The following is a 27,045-nucleotide window of genomic DNA, read 5'->3' on the forward strand; positions in this document are numbered from 1 at the left end:
GTAGCCTGTTTATAAAACATTTTAACGCATAAAATATAACTTAAATGTTTATCAATATAAAAAAAACAGGTAATGTTGTTTATAGATACATGTTCTGATTATAATTTTTACTGTTACCATTTAAGATATAAAAGTCTTACTATGATATTGTTTGTTGTTATACAATGCTTTCATTTAGAAATATCACATTTTGCATGTCAAAGTCTTATGCCTCATTTAAATTTTTTGTTTCTTGCCTTGCTTGTAAGATGGTTTCTATGCATTCTACATTTAGATGATTAGTAATAGCTGTCATATTCAGAATTTTGGGTTGAGTTGCACAAAGCTAGCAGTCTTCCAACATTCTCCTTCAAAGTATTTATGAAGCCTGGTACACCCTGACTATAAAGGAGCCGATTCTCTCCAACATTTCCTGCTGCCTTTATCACATCTTCCATGCAGTTCATCACAGGCCCAGAGAGGATGGAACGCTGAGTTTGCTTCTCCAATACAGTGGCTCTTCCACTAAGAACACTCAGAAGTTTCACAGCTTCCCTGGTTAATTGCTGATAATCAGCTATGAACTCTAGACGCTGCTTCACCTCTTCAATCTCCCTCTGAATTTTATCCAGCACCTCCTCAGTCTCTTTAATCTCATTCTGTATGGTAGAGATATTGGATTGGTAATTAGACACCTTTATGCTGCTGTCATTCACTTGGGACTGATTTTTTTTTAGCTCATCTTCAGCATCGCGTATAGCCTTTGAGGCATCATCACGTACACATGCTCCCGTAGCCATCATTATTGGCCCTAAAGGAAAGCAAGAAATCATATCAGCCACCAATATGGTTAGTTTTACTCATTAGGATGATAATATATAATATATAATAGTGAATCCGAGATGATTTCTCACCAACAATACATCCGCAAACTGGTATTGCAGTCACTGCTGCCCCTGCAATTGCTACACCTTCACCTGTGTTCTTCCTATCTGTCTCTCTATTTATTTCATATTTTCTTAATGCTACAATTTTTTTAGCCTGCTCCAAAGCTGCTTCAGAAATCTTTAATGATTCTTCGGCAGATTTCTTCTTGATGTTTAATTCATCCAAGGCCATGCGTTTTTTTTTGTTCCGTTGCTCAACATTTTGTCTTTCGTTAGTAAGTTGCTCCATGCGTTTATCTAAATATTTCAGTTTTTCTTCCATCATTTTCTTTGATTTTTTCAGGCACTGCTCAGCGTGCTCAATATGTTTCCTGATTTGTTTGTAATTGGAGAATTTGCCAGTGTTGGGATCTACATGTGCATCCAAGAGGGACTTGCAGATGTTGCAGATAGAGACAATTCCCTCATTTAGAGGCCCAGAAACTGCCTCCATGTCCTGCAAATCCATTACACTGCGAGTTCGAAGATATGGAAAGAAAAAAAATATTTTGACACCTTGAATGGCATTTACAATGGAAATATTTGTCACTTTTAATGTACAACATCATATCAATAATTGATCATTCAATTTTAATTCCAGCAACACTTTGTGAAGAGATTAGATTAAAAAAAGCTTACCGTCTCATTTCGACTGCCATACTGAAACACAAAATGAAAGAAACTTAAATGTATAAAATATCTGTGGTCTTCACTGAGCCAATTAGTGAAAGGATTAAATAACAATATCACACAAGCGTGCAGTTGTTCTCAGGCACATAATGATAATCTTCTGTCACAAATTATGTATTCCTTGTGCTTTTGTTTTGTGATCTTTTCGTTAGTTCTGTCTTGTGCTTTGTGTTCCTGTTTCCTGGTTCCCTTGCCTGATCATTCTCACCTGTTTGTTGTTACCCTTATTATTAGGGGCCAAGCACTGAAAGTGCGTAGGCAACTCTTGAAATCGTTGGCATTCTTATTATTCTTCTTCCATCATGGAAGTCAATGGTTAAGCCAAAGTTATGAAATTTGGCACACTGATAGAGGACGATCTGAACTGTCAACATAGCAAATTTGGAGTCTCAATCCTTCTAGTGCCACCATCTGTCCAAAGTTTCACTCATGTTTATGCTAATAAATTTTGAACTGTAAGGGCTAGAAACTAAATTCCCGTTTCCTCTAATTCCTTGGCTCAAGACAATTCAGTCTTGCACCCTTTGATGTCTTTTCCGTCATGAAAATTGGTCCGCCATTTTGAATTCTCTGAAAACCCTATTTTTTCTAACTCCTCCTAGGCCGTTGCTCCGATTTTCATGACAATTGAACCAGATCATCTTCAGACCATGCCTACAAAATGTTATGGAATTCATGTTGATTCGTCAAACGTTCTTGAATACTGCGCACACTAATTTTACGTAGTGCTTGCAAAAACAGACGTAAGGCTGTATCTTCGCAATGCTTTATCGTATTCAGACCAAACTTGGTACGTCATCACAAGCATGACCTGAGGCTACATGCTGCGTTTCGGCGCAGTGGCACCCTCTGGTCCGGAGATATACGAAAAGTAGCTATTTTAGCTTATAACATTTGAACGGTTTGTCCAAAAATCATAATAGTGGTCTCGTTAGATTCAGGATATCATGTCGAGCCGACTGATATCCAATTTTTCCATATTGACCATTTTAGGCATCGGCCATTTTGAATTTTGTACCAAAATGCTGTATTTTATGAACGCATGGTTACAAAACTCGGTATGGGTCATCAGTACGATGCACTGAAGGAGCCAGAGAAGTTTCGAACCAGCGCCACCTAGTAGTAAAATACATTTTTCAAATGCTTATAACTCTGGGTGTGGTTGACTTATTTTTCCTTAGGTTCCTGAATTTTTTATACACAGATTTTTTATGTGTTTATACATATAAATGTTTAGAGCTCCAAAACAAAATGAGATATTTTCACCAAATTTGACACACACATGTATGGGCTCACTCTGAGAACACATAAACAAAATAACGGGATTGTGCCTCTTGTTGGCGCTATAATAGAACAAAACAGGAAATTGCCATTGACTTCAATACAGTATTATGATATAAAATGCTATACTTTATGAACGCATTAGCGTATCGTTACGAAACTCGGTATGAGTCATTGGCACCATGCCTTGAAGGTACTCAAAAATTTTGGGGCAGCGCCACCATGTGGTAAAAAAGTTATAACAAAATTTCCAAAAATACTAATAACTTTTGAATAAATTTGCCTATTGTAATGACACTGGTCTCAATAGATTTCTTGGGTTATGCCAAAAACATAGTTACCAATTTTGTCATAGTCAGCCAAACTTCCTGTCCGCAATCTTTATTTTCTTTTAAAACGTCTCTGGTTACTGATGTAACCTATGTTCTCTGAATAGGGGACGCTGCGTAGCTTAAGACGCAGTGGGAACGCCATCTGGGTGTGCCGATTGTCTGAAGCAGGGGCGGTTCTAGAGGTGGGGCCACAGGGGCCCTGGCCCCTGCTGAAATCTGATTGGCCCCTGCTTGGCCCCCGTTCGGAAAAAAATCGATTCTTAGATGCATCTCGATGCGGACGTGGACGATTCTGAATCGATTCACAAATGTCAAAAATCGATTTCTAAAAAAAAAATATATTTTTTTCCTAATAACGTAATATTGACGGAATGCAAAAGGCGGAACTCTAAAGCGGATGTGCAGTGCGCGGACAGTCTGTGGCGTGCACATAACAGAGACGTGCACATAACAGACGCATGATGGCTGAGCGCCAAATCCGAACAGCACCCTCTTCGTTAAAAGCTAACGTATGGAAAATTGGCAATTTCATTGTTACCTATTTAGTATTTTTTGTATGAGAGCTGCTCTCTGTATTATTTAGTTTTCACATCAATATGCTGTGTAAACCGATCTGTTATACGAACGTTTTACTGCCCTCAACACTCACAGTGTTATCAGTGCAATGCCAGTCACACAAAGTTACATTTTGACTGTGCTCTCTGCAGATGTTCATTCACTGTATAAGCTGTTTTTGCAAACATTTCAAGTCATAATTCTTTATTATTTAGTTTTGAATAAGAGTGGCTTTGTTTGTTACTAATTATTCAGAATATGCGAGCTGCTGGTACATCATTCTATATTTATGAACGAAAACTGTTTGTGATATACTTTTTTTGTCTGAAGGATTATATTGCTCATTGGAAATAACAAGATGATGTTGGTTAGAAGTCTATTATTAAATGCTAGAGATTTAGAATATGCTGAAGTGTGTATTAATTTACTACAAGTACGCTGCTACTAGTACAGGCACACATTTATTTTCCTGTTGGTTCTTCGGTTGGGACATATGCTGGCAAATATAACCTTACAGTTGACTTGCCAAATCACTTCCATTTGTTTTATTAATAAAATTAATATAGGAAGTACTGGAAGTAAGTTCGTTATGGGTCATCATAAATACTTTGCTATATAAGTACCAAGAAGTAAAAAAAAAAATCGTTAATAATCGATAATCGTTACCCTCTGAATCGTAATCTAATCGAATCGTGAGGTGCCTAGAGATTCCCACCCATCAATCGTCGACGAGAAGAGATGATTTCCACAGATGCAATTCCACCCCCACACAATTAACAATAATTTACTCTTTATAAGCGACGACATGATTATGAAACTTGAAAGGTGGAATTCAGAAAGAAGTGCATTGTGTCCTTTATGCACAGTATAAATAAATGAAAAAAATCATTAAGAACTTTACTGGCTCATATTTTTTTATTAGAGTGTTTGAAAAAGGAATGACTGCCGAAATGTATTTGCACCGTAGCCTACTGAATAAATGATTTTGCGTGCTTGAATGTACCCTGTATTTGGCCCCTGAATGTAACAAGTGGCCCCTTAATGGCCCGTGTTACAGAAAAATCCTAGAACCGCCACTGGTCTGAAGCCCTTATAGAATCACGCCAATTCATTGGCTGATGGCGCGGGCGCCGCCCCAACGCTCTTATGTCGTCACATTATACAGGCGCGCGCGCCATCTGCTCCTCAGATTTCTCTGCCGAAAAAGAAGCTTGTCGGCAGCGCGAGGAGCTTGGCAGCGAACGCAGCGTCTCATTCCCTATTCAGAGAACATAGGTTACATCAGTAACCAGAGACGTTCCCTTTCATAGGTTCACTCAACGCTGCGTAGCTTAAGACGCAGTGGGAATGATGCAACTGTAAAATCTGACAAAAGTGTGTGGAGAGGACCAGCCAAATGTCTTCCAGGAGCGCCCCTCTAAAAAGAGCTTGAGAGGAAGCCACACTTCTGGTGGAATGTGCCCTGATGCTAAGAGGTGAAGGCAGACCGCGCCTCATATGCCAGTGAAATAGCCTCTGTAACCCAGTGGGAAATTCTCTGCTTTGATGCGGCAAGCCCGCGGCGACCAGCACCAAAACATACCAAGAGCTGGTTCGATTTTCTCCAACCGCCAGAGTGATCCACATAGAACTTCAATGCTCGGACAGGGCAGAGCAAATTAAGATTCCTGTCCTCCTCAGAAACAAAAGGAGGAGGATAGAAAGAGTGAAGGTTAATAACCTGAGAGCGAAATGCTGTGGACAATACTTTGGGTACATATCCTGGTCTCGGTCTCAAAGTAACCCTGACCAGACCAGGAGCGAAGTCCATACATGACTCGCTGACAGAAAGAGCTTGGAAATCCCCTACCTGTTTCAACGAAGTCAAAGCTAACAAAAGAGTAACCTTGAGAGCCGGAATCCGCTCCGGAGCTGACTCCAAGGGCTCAAAGGGAGCCTCCGTTAAGCCCTCCAGGACGACCGACAGGTCCCAAGAGGGAATGCCAGGGGAGCGTGCTGGTTTCAGGTGCCTAACCCCACGCATAAATGCTGAGATTAACCTTAGTGTACCCAGGGGGATCTCATCCGACTCTCATGAGCGGCAATAGCAGCAACGTATACTCTCAGAGTTGTAGCGGCCGCTCCAGAAGCAAACTTCTCCTGTAGGAATTCCAGCACTGAACCCACTGGGCAGCTAACTGGGTCCCTAGTGTGTGCTGAACACCATGACTCAAAAACCCTCCACTTAGAGGAATACAGCCTTCTCGTAGAAAGGGCTCTCGCACTTTCCCCCCCATTCCCCCGACCTGAGCTTCTGCCTCGACAGAATATCCGCTGCGAGGTTCAGGATCCCAGGGACATGGACTGCCCTCAGTGAGAGGAACTTGTCCTGAGACCACAGGAGGAGGTGGCACGCATGCCTGTTCAGGGTGTGCGACCGTGTCCGTTCTGACAATGACATGGTGTCCTTTGAGAAAAGGGAGAAAGTGGTGTAGAGCCAGAAAGACAGCTCTCAGCTCCAAGCTGTTTATGTGCCAAGACAGGGTCTCGCCAGTCCAGATCCCACAAGCTGGTCTGCCTTCGAAAACCGCTCCCCATCCGGTCAGAGAGGCATTCGTCGTAATCATCTGGCGACGGAATACCGCACCCATGCTGACCCCTTTCCGAAGGAAGAGGGGGTCCCGCCAAATTGACAGGGCGCGGAAGCAACTGCGCGACACCTTCAACAGGCGAAGGGCTGGACCCGTGGGCCAAGCCCCTGAGAGCTTCATCCACCAAAGAAAAGTTCTCATGTGGAGCAGACCTAGGGGTAGCACAGGGGAGTCTGTGGCCATGAGGCCCAGAAGCCTGCGGCAAGTGCCCACAGAAACATGATGGCCTAGCGTGAAGCAGGCTAAACATGTCACCAAACTGGAAATCCGCGCAGGAGCCAAGCGGGCCTGCATAAGAACGGAATCCATGTGTACCCCCAAGAAAGCAGTGTGTTGAGCTGGGGTAAGAACGCTCTTCTCCGTATTTAACCTCAAACCGAGAGACTGAATATGATGAAGGACAATGTCCCTGTAGTGAGTCACTAACTCCCTGGAGTGGGCTAAAAGGAGCCAATCATCCAGGTAATTGAGAATACGGATGCCCTGGAGCCGCAACGGGGCCAGAGCAGCATCCATACACTTCGTGAACGTCCTCAGTGCTAGAGCGAGGCCAAAAGGGAGGACCCTGTACTGGTACGCTCTTTCTCTAAAGGCTCTTTCACTGTGTCGCCGTATGACCTGGATGTGAAAATAGGCATCCTTGAGGTCTACTGTCACAAACCAATCTCCCAACCGAATTTGAGATATGATAGTTTTCAGCGTCAACATCTTGAATTTCCCTTTGTAAAGGGAGAAATTTAGTCGGCGGAGGTCTAGTATGGGTCGCAGGTCACCGCCCTTCTTCGGGACTAGGAAATAACGGCTGTAGAAGTCCTGTTCGATTTCCCCCGAAGGAACCTCCTCTATCGTCCCTTTGAGTAGAAGGGATGAAATCTCCTGCTGTAGTACAGAAGCCTTTGCGGCGCTGTCAACTACAGTAGGAAAGGGGGGGTTGCGACAAAACTGAAGCGTGTAGCCAAGTCGAACTGTGTGAAGGATCCAAGGCGATACCCCTGGTAGGCGCTCACATTCTTGAAAGAAATGTGATAGAGGAAGAGGGGTGTTGCAGTGCAGAGGACATACCTGAGTCAGGGTGTTGTGCTGATTCTCGTGGGGTGGCGTGGTTGTCCGTGGAGGAGAGCACCTGGCGTCCTGACACGTGATGGGAGGTACCACTGCCTGAATCAGAGTGACTGGGTCTGCCTGCTCCTGAGGAAAACGAAATGTGCCTCCGAGGATGCGATCGGCAGGTATAAAGTGCGTCGGGGGTGAGGGGAAAGAGCAAAGTGCATCTCCTTCCTCCCGCGCCGGACTGAGTGAAAATGGTAAAATAGGGACTGCACTTTGAAACATGCTGGGTGGCGAAGGTGACAGGGTAGGAAAAGGAGAGCTGGTTAGAGGTGGGCAGAAATGCTTGCACGGTCTGTCCCAACCTCGTAGATGGAGAGGAGCTCTTCTTTTTCTGACCAGAGGGTCAGGAACGGCTTGAGACGTCTGTGAGGACGTCTGTGAGGTCGCTGGCGGGGAAACGGGCGACCGCGGGCTCCCCAAACCGTGGTTGGTGGGAGATGAGCCGGATCACTCCTCCTAGTAGGGAACTCCGCTCTATGAGAGGGGCGTTCTCTGGGTTGAGAAGGGGAGGGGTTGGAAGATTCCTTAACCCTCCTAGGCATAAATTGCTTAAATGCAGCTGACTGAGACTTAGCAGCTCGGAATTTCTCAACCACCATGTTGACCGCCTCCCCAAACAGACCAGACTGTGAAATAGGGGCGTCTAGGAGAAAAACTTTCTCTTTGTCGCAGATCTCTGTGAGATTAAGCCATAGATGACGCTCCGCTGCAACCGCACCCGCCATAGAACGGCCTACAGCGCGTGCGGTGTGCTTGGTGGCTCTTAGGGCCAGATCCGTGGCTTTACGAAGCTCTTTGACAGCTTCAGCAGTCACTCCATTTCCCTCGTCCATTTCCTTCAGGACGTCCGCCTGGTAGGCCTGAATAATGGCCATAGTGTGTAGGGCCATGCCTGCCTGACCATCTGCCATGTAGGATTTCCCGATAAGGGAGGAAGTAGTCCTACATGCTTTAGAAGGAAGGAGGGGACGCGACTTCCATGATGGCGCAGACGACGGAGCGAGGTGATTAGCTAATGTGTCCTCGACCGCTGGAATGGCGGAATAACCCTGCTCCACAGAACCCACGAGGTTGGTGAAGTCAGCGGCTGCTGCATTCGTCAGACGAGCAGAGAAAGGCTGCTTCCAGGATCTGGAAATCTCGTGATGCAGATCACTGAAAAAGGGCAGCTTTCTTCGCTCTGGCCTAGAATTAGGGCCACTAAGAAATCTCTTGTCGAGTTTAGACGACTGTGACTCGCGGGGCTCGTCAGGCCAGTCGATAGCGAGCTTCTCCGTAGTGCGCAAAAGCACGTCCATAAGCTCCGTGTAAGCCGCAGTAGGCTGCGTTTCCTGGCCGCTAGGCGGGATAATGTCGTCGGTTAAAGCAGGCCCGGAATCCTCGGAGTCGGAAGCTGCAGTATAAATTACGTCTTCCAGCCCGAAAGAAACCGCCTCGCGTGCTCCCCGGCTGGGGCATAAATAATCATGTGCGAACTCAACTGGCATGCCACGTCCGTGCTCGGGAGAGGGAGGGAGAGAAAGGGCGAGGCCCGTCTGCTCATACTAAAGGTGCTGGATTTCGTGTCGATAGACGAAACCGTTTTTGTATACCACAGCAGCAAAGTTGAGGCATGATGCCAAAATGGCTATTCAGGCTTTATCTCTACAATGCCTTGACATATTGACACCAAACTTTGTATCACTGTCACCTCACTGTGACCACACCACATACATTTCGTAATTGTGCCACCTATTGGTCGAAAGTGATAATCCATTAAATCATATTTTGGTAACGCTTTAGATTACAGCACGGAAAGTACTGCGTAATTAAGACAAATTTACAGCATAACTTTCTATAATTATAGTATACCTATAAAGTACTTACATGTAAATATAAGAGAACAATATGTAAAGTTTAGGGAAAAAAGGGTAACAACCAGGAGATTTAAAAAATCATTATACTGTAAGTATTATAGAACTAAGGGGTACATAATCTACTATTATGATCCAACAATCTTACATTTGGGAGCAATTTAGCGAGAGCATACACTTGGCCGCGACTCTGGAGGACTTGGAGTTAAGTTTTTCTTTGAGAAAAGAGCAAAGAACGGCACTTAAGTCATTCTTAAAAAAAGGAAGATGTGTTCGTAGTTTTGCCGGCCAGATATGTCAAAAGTTGAATCTATCAACTAGCTCCGCTGTTGGGAAAACACTCTGGTTGGATGAAGCGCTGTCCTATTGCATGCAGAGTGAATTTGAAAGACAGCTGTTTATCCCGCCCCTCGGATTGAGCCGTGTCTATGGTGAGTTGCCAGATCTAACATCTTGATGTAGGTCTGGCTTGCTAGGCTAGTTTACCAATACATACCATATAGGCTTTTTAAAATTACAGGGTACATATCTATGCATTTATACAGTTGTTGTTGTTTTTTTATACCAAAAAGATGTTTAAGTCTGGGCTTACATGTTTCAAGGCTAATATTAAAGGGGTGGTACAATGCCCTTTTTACAATATGTCAAATAATTATTTGATGTCCCCAGAGTGTATATATGAAGTTTTAGCTCAAAATACCAAACAAATATTTTTATATAGCATGTTAAAAATGTCACTTTTTGAGGGTCATCAAAAACGCTCCATTTTTGTGTCTGTCCCTTTAAATGATCAATGATCAATCTTATATCACTGACTCAGAAACTTTTATTTGAAAAACAACTTATTACAGTTGGTCTGAAGTGATAGTCTAAAGTTTAAAAAGTATAAAATATTGCAACTTTTCTTACAAACACTTATTGTTTCACTTCAGAAGACATTGATCCATCCATTGGGGGCCGTATGGATTACTGCAGTACGCGCTGTTTGATGCTCCAACTTTTAGGAACACATGAGTTTGCATTATATGTATTCCCAGAGATGTTTTTTTTTTCTTTTCTAAAACCCTTCATTCGTGTTAATCTGAAGAAGGAAAGTCGTATACATCTTAGAGTATGCCATGCTGATATTGATCCTCGTTTTAGTTCTCCTTTTGTCCCAAAGTCTGCTTGCCATGGTCCATAATGTTTGAACGAAACAACAACAGCGTGCCGCTAGACGTTACCCACTACGCAGTTGTCCACGTCTGTCATCATGGTTACTATGGCAGTACAAGCGGAAACCAGGGATAACGCGGATATTGTTATTGACAGGCTACAAGTAAACAGGGACGGGCACTTTTTAAAATTGTGAATTTCTCTGAATTTACAAATTCTTGGAAACATTTAGGATAATGGAAGTACACAATTGAAAGAAATATATAACACTGTGCAAGTGGTTTTTAGATATTTTGATACAAAATTCTCACATATTGTACCTTTAAATGTGAGTACGTAAATTTACTTTAACTCAAGTATATTATTAATGAAACAACTGTTCATTTACTTTGTTATGATGGGCGACGTTCCTCTCATTACTTTATTTTGATGCAGTACATGTTAAGAAATGTGTGTTTCCCTATCGATACGGTTCACTCTGCGTTGCTAGACTCAATGGGAAAACTCCTTTTCTCTGATTTAAGTTTTAATGCCCGCTTATATAGAGAGCTGGCCCCGCCTATTTCGGCAGGCTCTGGCTTCCACACCATAGGTTTGTGCAGTTATGCTGCATGGCTATTGGTTTGTTTCTCTCTGCGGGACGACGATTGGCTCATGCAGTTTCACTGCGTGATTTTATTAAAACTTAAATCAGAGAAAAGGGAGTTCCCTTTCGAGAGGTCTCTCGTATTGCGTAAGGCTAGCTTACGCTATGGGAAAACTCCTTTTCTCGAGAATATTGAAGCAAAAATGCACGGCAGACATAGATGAGCGTCCAGTGCGGTCATTGGCTGTGCTGCGGCAACTGCACAAACCTATGGCGAGGCGGATCAGACGCGTGAACCACTCAGGGCATTTCCCGCCCTGACACGTCAGAGCCCGCCAAAATGGGTGTGGCTTTAGCCTATAAATATCACATACCTCGCCTAGGACAACCAGATATTATCTCCTTCAGCGAAATCACCACTTCGCTGATCTCCGGAATAGAAGAATCTTCGCCGTCGAAAAGCCTTCAGCGGAACAAGCAGCTGCATCGCAGTTCTGAGGACACCGGCTTCTTGTCGCCGCCTTCAGCCCGCTGTTCTGCTGTGCCATCCGGCGCACATATCCTTTTAAAATGCAAGTGTGTTCGCCGTCATGTCACACTTTTTGTCTAAAAGAGAAATTTTTCAGGCATTGTTGCAAATGCCTCACACCGCCTGCGCCTCGTGCAGAGGCCCTCTTGTCGGTGGAGACCGTCATATTCTCTGCGCTTCCTGTCTGGGCCGTGACCACGCAGAGGCTGCACTCGCTAAGGGTGGCTGCCCTGAGTGTGATGTGATGGATCTCACCACCCTGCGGGCCCGACTAGCTGTCTTCACCGACGACGACACTATTCCTGCTCTCTCTCTCCCTTTGCTCGAGCTGTGCAAAAAGAAGCGCCGTTCACAAAGGATGCCAGAGTGGACGGAGACGAGCGAACACACGCCGGCCCAGTCCCCGTGTGCCTCGCTCTCTCCTGAGGAAACTCCCTCGCCGGTCCTGTTCACACAGGCGGACCAACACCCCTCTCTTCGAGCAGCGGGCCTCGTCTCTTTCGGGGCATCACGCTGTAGGTGTAATGCATGTAGTTTTTGTACCCACTATGATGTGCGCACCCCTACACACAAACACTGCCAACACAGTATCAACTCTCCCCCCAGCAAGCGCGGGAGAGATATTAAATGTAGATTGTGTGCCCACTGTAACGTACGCACCACTACTCATGAAAACTGTTCCCACATTATCAGTTTTTCCCCCAGCTCGCGCTCGAGATGTGATAAAGGATGCGCCCGCGGTGAAGCGCGCGCCCCTGCACATGAGTGCTGTTCACACGGTGTTAGAAGCACAAGATGGCTGGATGGTCGAGTCCCTATCTCACAGCAGCCCGTCTCCAGTTTTCATTCAACCCGAAACTGTTAGAAAAGGGAGCTGTCGAACCAGTTCCCCTTTTACAAAGCGAGTCAGGCTTTTACAGCCGTTACTTCCTCTTCCCAAAGAAAGATGGCGGTCTCAGACCCATTCTAGATCTCAGACACCTGAACAAAGCGCTTATTACGCGTCCGTTCAGGATGCTGACAACCAAGCAGATCCTCGCGCAAATTCGCCCGGGGGTTTGTTTTTTCTCAGTGGATCTGAAAGATGCTTATTTTCACATCCAGATATTGCCTCATCTTAGGCCATTTCTGAGATTCGCCTTCGAGGGGCAGGCTTACCAGTACACAGTACTACCTTTCGGCCTGTCACTGGCACCTCGTACATTTACGAAGTGTATGGACGCAGCACTAACCCCCCTGAGACAGCAGGGAGTGCGAGTGTTAAACTACCTCGACGATTGGCTGATTATAGCTCAATCGAAGACTCAGTTGATAACGCACAGATCCTGGCTCCTCAGCCATCTAGAATGCCTGGGTCTCAGGATCAACGCTGCCAAGAGCACACTGTCTCCCAGCCAAAGTATTTCTTTCCTGGGCATAGTGATAGACTCTATACAAATGAAAGCGCATCTTACACCAGAGCGCGCGCTCTCCATTCAATGCCTAGCGGCATCTTTCAGAGTGGGTGCGTGCGCCCCCCTCAAAAGATTTCAGAGGATGTTGGGTCTCATGGCTTTAGCATCATCAGTACTCCAGCTAGGACTAATGAACATGCCTCTTCAGCACTGGCTGAAACCTCGTGTACCAGCTCACGCGTTGACGCTTCACGCGTCTGAGCCGCCTCGCCATAGGTTTGTGCAGTTGCTGCAGCACAGCCAATGACCGCGCTGGACGCTCATCTGTGTCTGCTGTGCAGCTGCACTGCGTTTTAAAGATTTTTGCTTCAATATTCTCGAGAAAGGGAGATTTCCCATAGCGTAAGCTAGCCTTACGCAAAACTCGTTCCCTCATCTCAGGGAACTGAGGTTACGTTAGTATTATGTGTAAGCATGCATGAATCACAAATGAATCACTCCTTTGAGTTGATTCTGTTCAAAGACTTGATCAAACAAGTTGGCAAAACTGTCTAAATTGGTTCACAAATCAGTTTGAATTATTTGTTCAGTTCCCTGCACAAACTGAATGGTCTGAAGCGGTTTCTCACACGGAGTCGTAACAGGAAATTTAAAAAACATCAAGAGCGTAGGATGAAGTGGGCGTGGGCCATGATTTTTTAAATGTCTGCACGCTCTGCTTTTTAAGAAATATTGTAGTATCGGGCTACAATGCATTATATCAGTTGCAATTCTGGTCCCTCCGTCTCAACAACGCGACATACATTCACATTACATGTTAACGTAGAGGTAGCGGTACTCACAGGACTCTGCAATTCACAAAAGTTCATTATTTGCATGTGCTTTAAAGCCTTGCCGGTTAAACATTTCATTGTGTGCTGATGCGCTGTTCTAACAGGCGCTTTTCTGAGAGCATACACCCGAAGCGCACAGGTACTAAAAGCCTGTCAGACAGCGCCTGGTTACTGGACAAAGTTATCTTTCGAGTCTTATTGCGCCAATACTGTCAAATACACACATGGTTTACATAAACACAGTTGGATATGTCTAAAGTGAAAGCAATCATTTGAGAGAAAATCTGGTGCATGTCATATGTGTGTATATTAGATGCATCCCAGTCTTAAAGTAACAGTAGCCTAATTGTAAACATGCTGCCCTTAAAGGAGTTTTTTTTAGTTCACCCAAATTTTTTTAATTCTGTCATTATTTACTCACTCTTATGTTGTTCCAAACCTGTATTAATTTCTTTCTTGTGCTGAACACAAAATAAGATATTTTGAAGAATGTGGCTAATATAACCAAACAGTTGCTGGTTCCCATAGAAGTACTATAGAAGTCACTGAGGACAGCACTGTTTGGTTACCCACATTCTTCAAAATAACTTGTTTTCAACAGAAGAAAGAAACTTAATCGGGTTTAAAACAAATTGAGTGAGTAAATTATGACAATTTTCATTTTTGGGGGAACTATCCCTTTAATGTTAAGAAAACAACAAAACACAAAGAGAATATTACTCACTGCTCTTGACTGAGAACTTTAATAGTAGCTTTAATAAGAATCAATGTATATCTGTGCTTTATGGTTCTCAAACTGGTGGCTGTACAGAAGTTGTTTTTTTTAAGACTTGAATTGAAAATTTGTTAATTAAATGTTGAAATGATATTTATCTGCATTTACTGTGAATAGTAAATTAATGATTAAAAGTATTCACTTTTGTTAATGGCTGTGTCGGTCAGCGTGATAACTATAATGTAATTTATAAAATGTATCATAAATAGTGTATTCAAACATTGGAGAAATAAGGCTACCAACCAACATAATTGATGTTCCAGCATTGTATAATTTAATATGCTTTTGCTTTAATTAAAATTGTAAGTTTGAGGTTGTTTTGTGTCATGAATTTTCTTTGGAGGGCCCCAAAGTTAGGCACCCTACACCTTCATGCTGAAAAAGTTTGAGAACCACTAATGTAGGCTATAATAATCTTTAAGGTCTGTTATCTTTGATGCACAGGCATTCATAAGATTAACCAGTGATTTAGACTAACTAAAATTTGTGTTTTTGCAGTCCAGTATTCTGAAACTGAGGATGAATAATGTTGGATATAGGCATATTGCCAATTCAAATGCAGTTCGCTGACTGAAAATTCACGGTCAAGCTAGCCGCGACAAAAAACAATTAGCGCGTATTAGCCTACTATGATTATGGTAATTTCAGGAACAGCAGAGAGAGAGATTGCGCTTGCCATGTTTCGAGATTGTTGTGTAGGTAGCCTACTTCTGTTCATCCTTATACGTAGTGTCTATAGCCCTATTTGGACGGGACTAGTTTAACATGGAGAGGTGGGGTAATGTAGGCTAATTATTACCAGGAGCTTCTCAGTGATTTTAGTCCCGTTTGAATGTCACTGAGGAAAATGACCTCAGGTAACGTTAATAGTCTAGCCTACTAATCCCGTGCGAATAGAACCGCTGTAAATATGTACGTAAATATTCCGTCATTTCCTGTTTAAAATAAGTAAGGAGACGCTTGAAAAAGCATTCAGTTGCGTTCTAGGCGGTGGGACCTCGTGCTTGCCAACGGCGGCTGCCGTGAATGAGAAGCGCTGCCTCTCTCAAGGGGGAGAGAGGTTTTCCGCCGGGTCTGTCCCCCAGATGCCTCCTGCTGGACCGCGCCATAAGAAGCGCCGTTCGCAGAGGCCACCGGAAACTTCGGTGAAAGAGCTCTCACCGACGGTTTCACTGCGAGCCTCTCTCTCAGAGTCCCCCGTCTCCCTCACTGACGGTCAGCGCCCCGATTCAGCGGTGCTTGACGAGATGGACGGGGGTGCCATGGAGGATGACAGCTGCTCTCTCATTGCGTCTGGGAGCGAGGAATGGTCGGGATCTGTCCCGGACCCCACCCCATCGACACGTGAGTCCAGCGTCAGGGCTTCGGTCGATGCTGAGCTTCTCCGCTTCCTCACGAAGGCGAGTGGACCGCGCCCCAGGAGCCCGTGCCCAAGAGGCTGGATGGCCGCTTTCTGCCTGGACGCCGTTCTTCGCCTGTTCTGAGGCCCGCTCCCTTCCTCCCTGAACTTCATGATGAGCTCTCCAGGTCGTGGGGAGCCCCGTATTCGGCCAGGCTGAGATCCTCTGTTTCTTCGGCGCTCTCTGCGGTTGACGGCGCCAAAGAAAGAGGATACCTTTCCGTTCCTCCGGTCGAGGAAGCGGTGGCGACTCACTTGTGCCAGCCCTCTGCAGGATGGCAGTCCAAGTCGAGCCTGCCTACAAAAGCATGCCTGACCACCTCGGCGCTGATCGGCCAAGCCGCGTCCGCCTACAAGCTATGGCGATTTTGCAAATACACCAGGCCAACCTTCTCCGCTCGCTGGACGATGCTGGCAACTTTGGAGCGTGTAACGGATCTGAGGAGTGCTACAGATCTGTCTCTGAGAGCTACCAAAGCCGCCACCCAGGCCATCGGACGTAACATGGCCGCCCTCACCGTTACGGAGCGTCACTTGTGGTTAACGATGTCCGACATGTCTGATTCTGACCGCAACACTTTCTTGGACGCTCCTGTGTCACCGTCGGGTCTCTTCGGTCCCTCAGTGAAGGGCTTCGCGGAGCGCTATTATGAGGTGCAGAAGGCGTCTCAGGCCATGAGACATTTTCTGCCACGACGTACCAGTTCTGCGGCGGGCCGCGATAAGAAGCAGCCGTCCGCTCGGAAACCAGCGCCCCCCCCACTGCCTCCGTCGCCTGCCACACAGCATCGCCAGGCTAGAGAGGAACGTCAGCGCTCGCGCTCCACCAGCCGACGCAGACCGCCTCCCGCCCGTAAACACCTTTCTCACGGCGACCCACACATATCTCAAAAAGAGCATTATGTCTGGTCTTTCTCCGGCTCACGCCGAAGGTGTTTGCTATGTAGGAAATGTGCCCACTACCCAGTGCCCACCCCTACACATAAACACTACCCCCTCTGTGTGTCACACTCATCCAGGGTTAAAATCAATAAAGCTGGCTCATGCCGCTCGACCTATGAGTGTAGGAAAAGTGCCCACTGCCCAGTGTTCACCCCTACACATAAGCACTACCCACACAGTGTCTCACACCACCCCGGGGTCCATATCAGTCAAACCGGCTTCTGCCGTTCATGTTTTACATGTAGGCAATGTGCCCGCTGTACAGTGCCCACCCCTACCTATGAACACGACTGTATCTGTGTTGCTAAGCGCTCTGCGCCTTCCACCGCGAGCTCGCACAGCTTCGTCTGTAATACAACACCTTCCCGGTTCCACGGACGGGAAGCTAGATACGAAGCCGCTGCACGAAGTGCTGACTACCCCATTGAATATGAGCTTGATGAACAAAGCATGTCATCATGGCTGGGTCCCCGAGTCTCTGAATACCAGCGACCAGAACCCAGATTTCATTCTACCCCTGGCTATTCACGCGAAAGCATGGGAATCGATTCCAGGGGTCTCGAAATGGGTGCTAGAAATAGTAAAATGGGGCTATTTGCTACAATTCGCTCGCAGATCACCACACTTCACAGCACGGGTCGAAACCTCGGTGAATCAGGAAGTAGCACACCTACTACGCACCGAGATAGCGAATTTGCTAGGGAAAGGAGCGGTAGAGACCGTCCCCTTGGCAGAGAGCGAGTCGGGGTTCTACAGCCGTTACTTCTTAGTCCCAAAGAAGAATGGCGGGCTCCGCCCTATACTAGATCTCAGGCTTTTGAACAAAGCTCTTATGATACGCTAGTTCAAAATGCTCACAACCAGACAAATCCTCGCTCGAATCTGGCCTCACGGTCAATCGGACATGCGTGGCGTCACTGAAACCATGGATGAGAGCCGACTGGTATCAGTCCGGCGTGAACCTGGGTTTACCCTCAGTGGTCAAAGTAGTCTCGACAGACACCTCCAACACGGGTTGGGGTGCCCTTTACGAAGGGAGGCCATCGATGGGCCTGTGGTCAAACACAGAAAAGCGCCTACACATAAACTGTCTAGAGATGAAAGCGGTCGAGAATGCCCTGCAGTTCTTCCTCCCTGTGCTGAGGAGTCGCCATGTTCTAGTCAGAACAGACAATATGTCAGTGGTGTCATATATAAACCGCCAAGGCGGCCTCAGGTCCCGGAGCCTTTTTGCAAGAGCAAAACACCTCCTTCTATGGGCCCAGCACAACTTGCACTCGCTGAGTTTCGGGCGCTGTGAACGTGGGCCCAGACATGCTGTCCAGGGCCAAGCTCCCCCCAGGGGAATGGTCCCTGAATCCCCTGGTAGTACAAAACATCTAGGGCATCTTCGGCAGAGCGGAGGTAGACCTATTCGCGTCACAGGCCAACGCTCATTGCCCAATATTCTTTTCGAAAGAAAGGGACGCACTGGCCCAGACGTCTTCTATACGCATTTCCCCCGGTCGCCTTGTTACCACAGGTAATCAAGCGAATCAGGGAGTGCAAATGCTCAATAATTTTGATAGCTCCACGCTGGGAGAATCAAGTTTGGTTCCCAGAATTGATGGAGCTGGGGAGCGCACCCCCATGGCCGATTCCGCTGAGGAAGGACCTGCTGTCTCAGGCCGAGGGCGCGATTTGGCACCCACACCCCGAGCGATGAACACGATCACGCAGGCTAGAGCTCCATCTACTAGACGGCTCTACGCGTCTAAATGGTCGGTGTTCGCAGAATGGTGTTCAGCTCATGAATTGGACCCGCTATGTGGCGAGGTAACGGTGGTGCTTTCCTTCTTGCAAGAGCTGCTGGACAGTGGGAGAACCCCATCCACGCTAAAGGTGTATGTGGCGGCCATAGCAGCTTTTACAAAGTCTGCAAATGGCCAGTTGCTGGGAAAGAATGACCTCATAATCCGTTTTCTCAGAGGTGCTAGGAGGCTGAACCATCCTCGACCTCCATCAGTTCCGATTTGGGACCTTTCTACGGTCCTAGAGGCCATGAAAGGTAGCCCATTTGAACCTTTACATGAGGTGGAGCTAAACTACCTCTCCTTCAAAACCGTTTTCCTGCTGGCAATGGCTTCAGTAAAACGGGTGAGCGACTTACACGCGCTCTCTGTGAGTGCTACATGTCTGGAATTTGGGCCTAATGACTCTAAGGTCATCCTCAAACCAAGACATGGTTACGTTCCGAAGGCTGGGCCTCCCTGTCTATATTTATAAGGTTTTACAACCTGGAAGTGCCTGCCCTACAGGCTAGGCTGTTCTCAGTCTAATTATGCAGTATTAACTATGTCTACCCAACCCAGTTTGCTTAGACTGTTGATATACAGTGAGGAAAATAAGTATTTGAACACCCTGCTATTTTGCAAGTTCTCCCACTTGGAAACCATGAAGGGGTCTGAAATTGTCATCGTAGGTGCATGTCCACTGTGAGAGACATAATCTAAAAAAAAAATCCAGAAATCACAATATATGATTTTTTAAACAATTTATTTGTATGATACAGCTGCAAATAAGTATTTGAACACCTGTCTATCAGCTAGAATTCTGACCCTCAAAGACCTGTTAGTCTGCCTTTAAAATGTCCACCTCCACTCCATTTATTATCCTAAATTAGATGCACCTGTTTGAGGTCGTTAGCTGCATAAAGACACCTGTCCACCCCATACAATCAGTAAGAATCCAACTACTAACATGGCCAAGACCAAAGAGCTGTCCAAAGACACTAGAGACAAAATTGTACACCTCCACAAGGCTGGAAAGGGCTACGGGGAAATTGCCAAGCAGCTTGGTGAAAAAAGGTCCACTGTTGGAGCAATCATTAGAAAATGGAAGAGGCTAAACATGACTGTCAATCTCCCTCGGACTGGGGCTCCATGCAAGATCTCACCTCGTGGGGTCTCAATGATCCTAAGAAATGTGAGAAATCAGCCCAGAACTACACAGGAGGAGCTGGTCAATGACCTGAAAAGAGCTGGGACCACCGTTTCCAAGGTTACTGTTGGTAATACACTAAGACGTCATGGTTTGAAATCATGCATGGCACGGAAGGCTCCCCTGCTTAAACCAGCACATGTCAAGGCCCGTCTTAAGTTTGCCAATGACCATTTGGATTATCCAGAGGAGTCATGGGAGAAAGTCATGTGGTCAGATGAGACCAAAATAGAACTTTTTGGTCATAATTCCACTAAACGTGTTTGGAGGAAGAAGAATGATGAGTACCATCCCAAGAACACCATCCCTACTGTGAAGCATGGGGGTGGTAGCATCATGCTTTGGGGGTGTTTTTCTGCACATGAGACAGGGCGACTGCACTTTATTAAGGAGAGGATGACCGGGACCATGTATTGCGAGATTTTGGGGAACAACCTCCTTCCCTCAGTTAGAGCATTGAAGATGGGTCAAGGCTGGGTCTTCCAACATGACAATGACCCGAAGCACACAGCCAGGATAACCAAGGAATGGCTCTGTAAGAAGCATATCAAGGTTCTGGCGTGGCCTAGCCAGTCTCCAGACCTAAACCCAATAGAGAATCTTTGGAGGGAGCTCAAACTCCGTGTTTCTCAGCGACAGCCCAGAAACCTGACTGATCTAGAGAAGATCTGTGTGGAGGAGTGGGCCAAAATCCCTCCTGCAGTGTTCAGGAAACGTTTGACCTCTGTAATTGCAAACAAAGGCTACTGTACCAAATATTAACATTGATTTTCTCAGGTGTTCAAGTACTTATTTGCAGCTGTATCATACAAATAAATAGTTAAAAAATCATACATTGTGATTTCTGGATTTATTTTTTTAGATTATATCTCTCACAGTGGACATGCACCTACGATGACAATTTCAGACCCCTCCATGATTTCTAAGTGGGAGAACTTGCAAAATAGCAGGGTGTTCAAATACTTATTTTCCTCACTGTATATTGCAATGTCCTGTGGGCCTATGCAGTTCAAGGCTGATATATTGTCTTAACTGTATATATGTGTAAGCACCTATCTTCATGTTACCGAGTCGTCACGCCCTGTTTGCCGCTATGCGTCTTTCCACTCTTACATGAGCCCTGGGCATTCTGCCCTTGGGACATTTGTGTTGGACACTTAGCACGCACAGCGTTTTACATTGGGTTCCCGTAGCGTAAGCTAAACTTACGCAACACGAGAGTACTCTCGTAAGAGAACGATACTCGGTTACTAACGTAACCTTGGTTCTCTCTAGAGACACAACCTGCCGTGCTTGTGCTGCATTATGGTTTCACTTCCAGTCGACTGAAATCATAGTGCAACCTGAGCGATGGGTATTTATAGGCTTAGGCCACACCCATATTGGTGGGCCATGACGTGGCGCAGGGAAGCCTTCCCATTGGTGCTGAAGTCATGGCAGACGCACTGATAGGTTGCAGCAGTTGCCGCAGAGCAGCCTATGGGCGTGCGAGCTGCCTCGTCTAGGGCTGCTGCTGTAGCAAATGCGTTTTAAATGATTAAAAATTAAGGATAATTTTTGGCTTCAGTATTCTCGAGAAAAAGGAGTTTTTCCCGTAGCGTAAGCTAAACTTACACAACACTCGTTCCCTCTCTAGAGCAGAGTTCTCAAACCGGTTCCACAGAGGGCCTAGTGTATGCAGGTTTTTGGTCTTTCCCTTCAATTAGTGCCCAATTAAGACCTAGACTACCAGGTGAGGGGAGATCTTAACCAATTAGTGACCTACTCAATCAGTTTGGTTCAAGGTAAAAGAGAAAACCTGCATACACTAGGCCCTCCGTGGAACCGGTTTGAGACCACTGCTCTAGAGAGAACCAAGGTTACGTTAGTAACCGAGTGTTGTTTTCCACACACCATTCAGATCAAAAAGAAGGTCGAACGCACTTTTTAGAGGCACAAAACTTCTTTTAGTGTTAGATAAGTGCCTTTTACCAACATATACAATCTGAATTTATTTAATAACGACCGGAGCTAACTGTTTTATACTGTATATAGCCTTCAAAGGATATAGATATTGTTTGGATGTTTTCCTCTCTGTCCTGCAGTTGCCACGTCCCATTTTTCTTTGCCACTCAGTTCCCCATGAAGTTCACCACACCTTCAACTAATTAGCCTCAATCAGCCACAGACTTCATTAGACAGCACCTGTACACACAGCCCCTTCCTTTTGTTCATGCCACATGGAGGAATCCCTGTGTGTTGCTGCTGGAAATGCTGTGTCTCCTGCCTTGTGTGCGTTATTGAACTATGTAAGTTCCATACGTTTCTACTGTTAGATTGAACAGTTTAACTTGGTTTATATTGCTCATGTGACTCACTGTGGTAATTGTAAGAATATGTGCATTTGAGTATTTATAGGCATTACCAGTTTATTAGTTACGGGGCAGAGAAAACTTATGTATTGACTTTGTAGGCTACCTAGCTAATTTCCTGCATTCTAAGTTCTTGTACAAATGTTTGATTGTGGTCTTGTATTGTGGCATTATGTAGCTAATTGTATCCCATATTCTTTTCCCTCCTAGAAAACACATACACACATACACATATACCTAATAAAAAATTAAGTGTAATAAGTGTTGTATTACTTTGAATAATGTTTTTTCTTTCTTTAAAGGTCACTTTCTCAGTTTGTGTAAATCTACTTAGGGTTCAGAGTATTTATTTTTTCCTACATTAATTTCCCACGTCTAGTACAATTATGTGGTTTTGTTTTATTAATACAGTGTATACATTTTTCTTGATATACCTCGAAACATAGCACATAGTAAGCTAATATGACCATATGACAGCTTAACCCTCTGGGCTTCTTCGCCCGAAAACGGGCGAAAACATGAACGTTTCGAATTGTTTAATTTTTTTGCTTCATCGGATGGGGGTGAAACTTGGTGACTTTTGTTTTATTACCTATATGAACACACAAAAAAATCAAGGAGATGATTCTGATATGTTAAAGGGTCGTAAAAAAAAAAAGTCACACTTAGCTTCCTCCCGCCCGAAAACAGGCGACATAGGAAATGAATGGGAAATACGAAAAAATAGGAAAACTCAGAGAAACTTTTGGTGGTACAAGCTACAGATCAGCAACTGTGCTGAAAAAAAGTGTACAGCAATGAAGGGGTGACACTCTAGAACATCAAGAGTGCAAATAAGACACCCTCCCCCCCCCCCACACACACCTACACACACAAACACACACACACAGAGAGAGAAATGAACTGGTAAGACTGAAACAGCAAATTTTGCCCCAAACTATATAAAAATGATATAATCATAATAACTCCAAAACTATAGCAAGGAGAGTCAAAAGGTAGGTATCGTTTGAAAGAACTCTTTTTAATTTTTTTGAAAATATAAATTACATTACATTTGGACATTGTCCTGCCAAGAAACAGCGGATAAAAGACAATATATATATATATTTTTTATTATGATTTTGCATATCTTTCTTATTTGTCATGGAATAACTCAGGAAGGAAATAAGGTAGGAGGAAAATTCTTTTTAGTGAAGTCCCCCTACATGTTAGCTGCATCTGGATAAAAAAATTATAATTTTTGGACAAAGGAATCAAAAGTTACAGCATTTGGAAAAGAGATAGCCTTTTTGTACAGTCTTTGACACCCCCTCATGGGCAATTTTTTCTTCATGAAGAATATCTTGTCATAAAAGCAATAGATTATGTTAATTTTGGGCTCATTTTAATTGTAATAATATGCTGTAAAAAATTAAGTGCCATTTTCAATTATCTGAGAATGTTTCATGAGCTGTATGATGTTTTTGACACATTGCAGTATATTATTTTATAGATTATGAAAAAAAAGAAATTCTATTTATCAGCAAATAACTCAGCAATACTTAAAGGGACACTTCACCCATGGGAACATTGATCTTTATTGAAAGTGGGTCATATATGTAGTCGAAATGTAAAATAAATTTTGAATTTGGTGCCTTCTTGACCGAGGAAAGAAAGAAAGAAACTTCAGGACGCATTTGTATGAAAGACAACAACTCCCACAATGCACCACATTGCACAGCTGCGCAAGCCACTCCCACTAATCCAGAACAGCATGAATCACTCTTCCGTCTATAAGGCTAGCTACCACCGGACCGGAGCTTGAAATTCATTTCACACAAAATATCTAACGTAGTTAGTTGGCGAACTCAATAGTGAATTACTCCTCATTTGTATTTCTTTCGAAGTGGTGAATTATTGCATGCATGGTAACGTTACCTGGATGTTCAGTCAGATGCGGTGCGAAACTAGGATGGTTCACAACACAAACACCCGTGTCCTCGTCTGATTCACAACACAAACGCCCGTGTCCTCGTCTGATTCACAACACAAACGCCCGTGTCCTCGTCTGATTCACAACACACACGTCCGTGTCCTCGTCTGATTCACAACACAAACGTCCGTGTGCTCGTCTGATTCACAACACAAACGCCCGTGTGCTCGTCTGATTCACAACACAAACGCCCGTGTGCTCGTCTGATTCAGAGATTTCGTGCATGAGAAATTGTCATTGTTGAAATTCTTTGCCGCAGACGGACTCTATCTCTGTGTTCATAGCGGTTCGTAGTGAGATCACCGGCGCCACCAGTCCGCCCTAACTCGAGCCGGTCCGGGCTCCTCGTCCGCGGCAGGCAGGTCTTCTGCCTCGGCTGCTCTTCGCTATAATGCGGCTTGATAGCCACAAACACCTGATTCGAGCATCAGACTTCCGAAATCCTCTTCTTCTACATCATATTGTACGTTACCCTCCGCTATTGTCATAACTTTACATCTGTCTCCACAGCGCCTGTTAGCTTAGCTTCAAACAAGATGGAGGATATTGCTTTCAGTTTCAGAGAGTAAAGTCCCACCCACTGATCTGTGATAGGCCTGTAGCGTGAGCATGAGCGCCCCCTGGAATAATGAGGAGCTAGTGTTTGTAGTCTCTACACTTTTCAATGAAATGTGACTTCCTGCTTATTATGACGCAAAATGACGATTTTTACGTCAGAATAAGCAGGAAGTAAAACACTTAAATCCTTATTTCTCCCATCTCAGGGAAAAATAAAGGAAAAATCCACGATCATTATAATATATGACTGGGTTTCTAACAATACAAAGCTTAATGCAAATGGGTGAAGTGTCCCTTTAAGAGTTTTTCAAAGTGGATACATTCACTGTAAAGTTCAGACTCTAAGCTTTCAAATGACATCAACTTTGTGTTAATCAAGGCAAGATTTTTAAAAAATATGGTAAAGAATATTTTCGCAGCTAGGTGGCGCCTGCTGGCGGTACACTCGGTTTTAGAGGGATTACTCAGCACTCGTTAGGAGTTAATAAATGCATTAAAAAGCTGAGATCCTAAGCTTTAAAATGATATATAATTTGTGTTGTTCCATTCAGTGGTTGCTTAGTAATAATTTTTTTTCTTTCCGAATGGGAATAAATCAAATAAATAAATAAAAAAGCTGTAGGCCGCCTATAGGCGGTTATAGGACATGACACAAATTAATACATTTTGAAGCCACTAGATGGCGCTCTTCTCAGTTGAAAAATTTTTTTTTTTAGGCCTGCACTCTATTTTGATGTGAAATGTTGCATTTATTGAAAAATAAAAAAAAATAAAAAAATAAAAAAATAAATATTAATTCTAATGGAAAAAATAGCTCATAAAAATTATATAATTAATGCAAAATATCATAAAAAATTCCAAAAATTCTAAATAATAATCAGAAAACATTATAGAACAAAATATATTTGATTGGTTATCCTGGGAAAAAGTAAAGTAAGATTTTAAGGCTTCGCCCGTTTTCGGGCGGGAGGAAGCTAAGTGTGACTATAAAGCCCAGAGGGTTAAAATGTAATCTGATCTAATCAAAAAATATATATACAAGACAAACTAAATTGACAATGAACACACTGGAAACACAGCTATACAACATAGTTCAAAACAATAATAATAATAATAATTAATCACTTCTGAACATTGACTTTAAGTCTTTATTCACCTTTTTCTCATGTTTTCTCAAAAGAATTCATAAACGTATAGAATAGAAAATAGCATATAGGGGCTCATTGTAACGCAGTGTTACAACATGCCCCACCTGTGCAACTGGGATTTAAACCCTGTTAGTGTCTTCTGCTGGTTAGATCAGCATTAAAGAATCATATCAACTGTTAAATAACATATTGGAGATTAAAATAATATCAGATTTGATTTAAAATAAACACCAAAATAGAGATGAAAAATTAACATAAATAAGCAATTTACTTTTGCTAGTTAAATAAATGTTCAGTGATATCTTCCAGACATTTCAGAATTTCGGCGCAATTTTTTCTCTATATAGTGTTCTATCTAGTAGCCTAAATATAAGTTTCGTCAAGCTTGCATGTGGACGTAGGCTATTTAAAACAAGATACATGTGTTACAACGAGGCCCGCGTTAGTTGTGCCCCGCTCTCCCCTATGTCACATTATTACACTTCAGAGGCATATAAAAAAATACCTAAGTAGAAAAAAAATAATGGCCAGCTCTCATCTTAAAACATTAAAACATCAATTTTAAAACAAGCCTGCCTACCTGAGAGTGATACACGGGCTTAGTGCTGCAGTTTCTTCTTTTCAAAGGTAGGCTATGATTCGTCATTCGTGAGCATTTTGGGAGTGTTTGTGTCCTAGATGTAGGCTACTTTTATAACCAACATGCAGAAATCCCCTGGTGTTAAAGGACCACCTTCCTTGGCTTAGCTAGCCTACTGTAAGTCACGTGTTTTGAAATAAATGAGATATTCGTTTGCGAATTAATTAACCTGCCAAATACATAAAACCGAATCTGAAACCACAAAATCACGTAAATCATCAAAGCTAAACTTTAAGTGGTCGGGTGGTCCTTAAAAAGTTGCAAAGCATTTCGGTGAAACTTGGGGATACATTGACATAAAATATAAAGTAAAGAAAAAAATACAGATAAATAACAATGACATCTCACCCAGTGAGAAAAATATGATCATAATTCTTAAGGCACTTGTTGTTCTTGTTATTAATGATTTAAGAGATTTTACAATAAGG

General features: G+C 44.0%; 1 protein-coding gene across 1 annotated transcript; it reads right to left on the minus strand.

Moving 5' to 3' along the window:
- On the minus strand, positions 1–26,642 carry LOC307173051 (uncharacterized protein). Its single transcript, XM_079895857.1, has 4 exons — positions 26,558–26,642; positions 1,545–1,565; positions 894–1,378; positions 1–790 (listed from the first exon to the last, which is right to left on the minus strand). Exons 2-4 carry the CDS (start codon positions 1,562–1,564, stop codon positions 279–281), a joined length of 1,017 nt encoding a protein of 338 aa, XP_079751983.1. The 5' UTR covers position 1,565; positions 26,558–26,642; the 3' UTR covers positions 1–278.
- Between the last annotated feature and the right edge of the window lie 403 nt (positions 26,643–27,045).

This window comes from Squalius cephalus (assembly GCF_949319135.1).
Source record: "Squalius cephalus genome assembly, chromosome: 15".
NCBI lineage: Eukaryota > Metazoa > Chordata > Actinopteri > Cypriniformes > Leuciscidae > Squalius > Squalius cephalus.

Coding starts and splice junctions, on each gene's coding strand:
- LOC307173051 (XM_079895857.1), bottom strand. CDS start 1,564: ATGGCAGTCGAAATGAGACG. Junction 1,379..1,544: donor ATGGCAGTCGAAATGAGACG/GTAAGCTTTTTT, acceptor TCGAACTCGCAG/TGTAATGGATTTGCAGGACA. Junction 791..893: donor AGTTTGCGGATGTATTGTTG/GTGAGAAATCAT, acceptor GCTTTCCTTTAG/GGCCAATAATGATGGCTACG.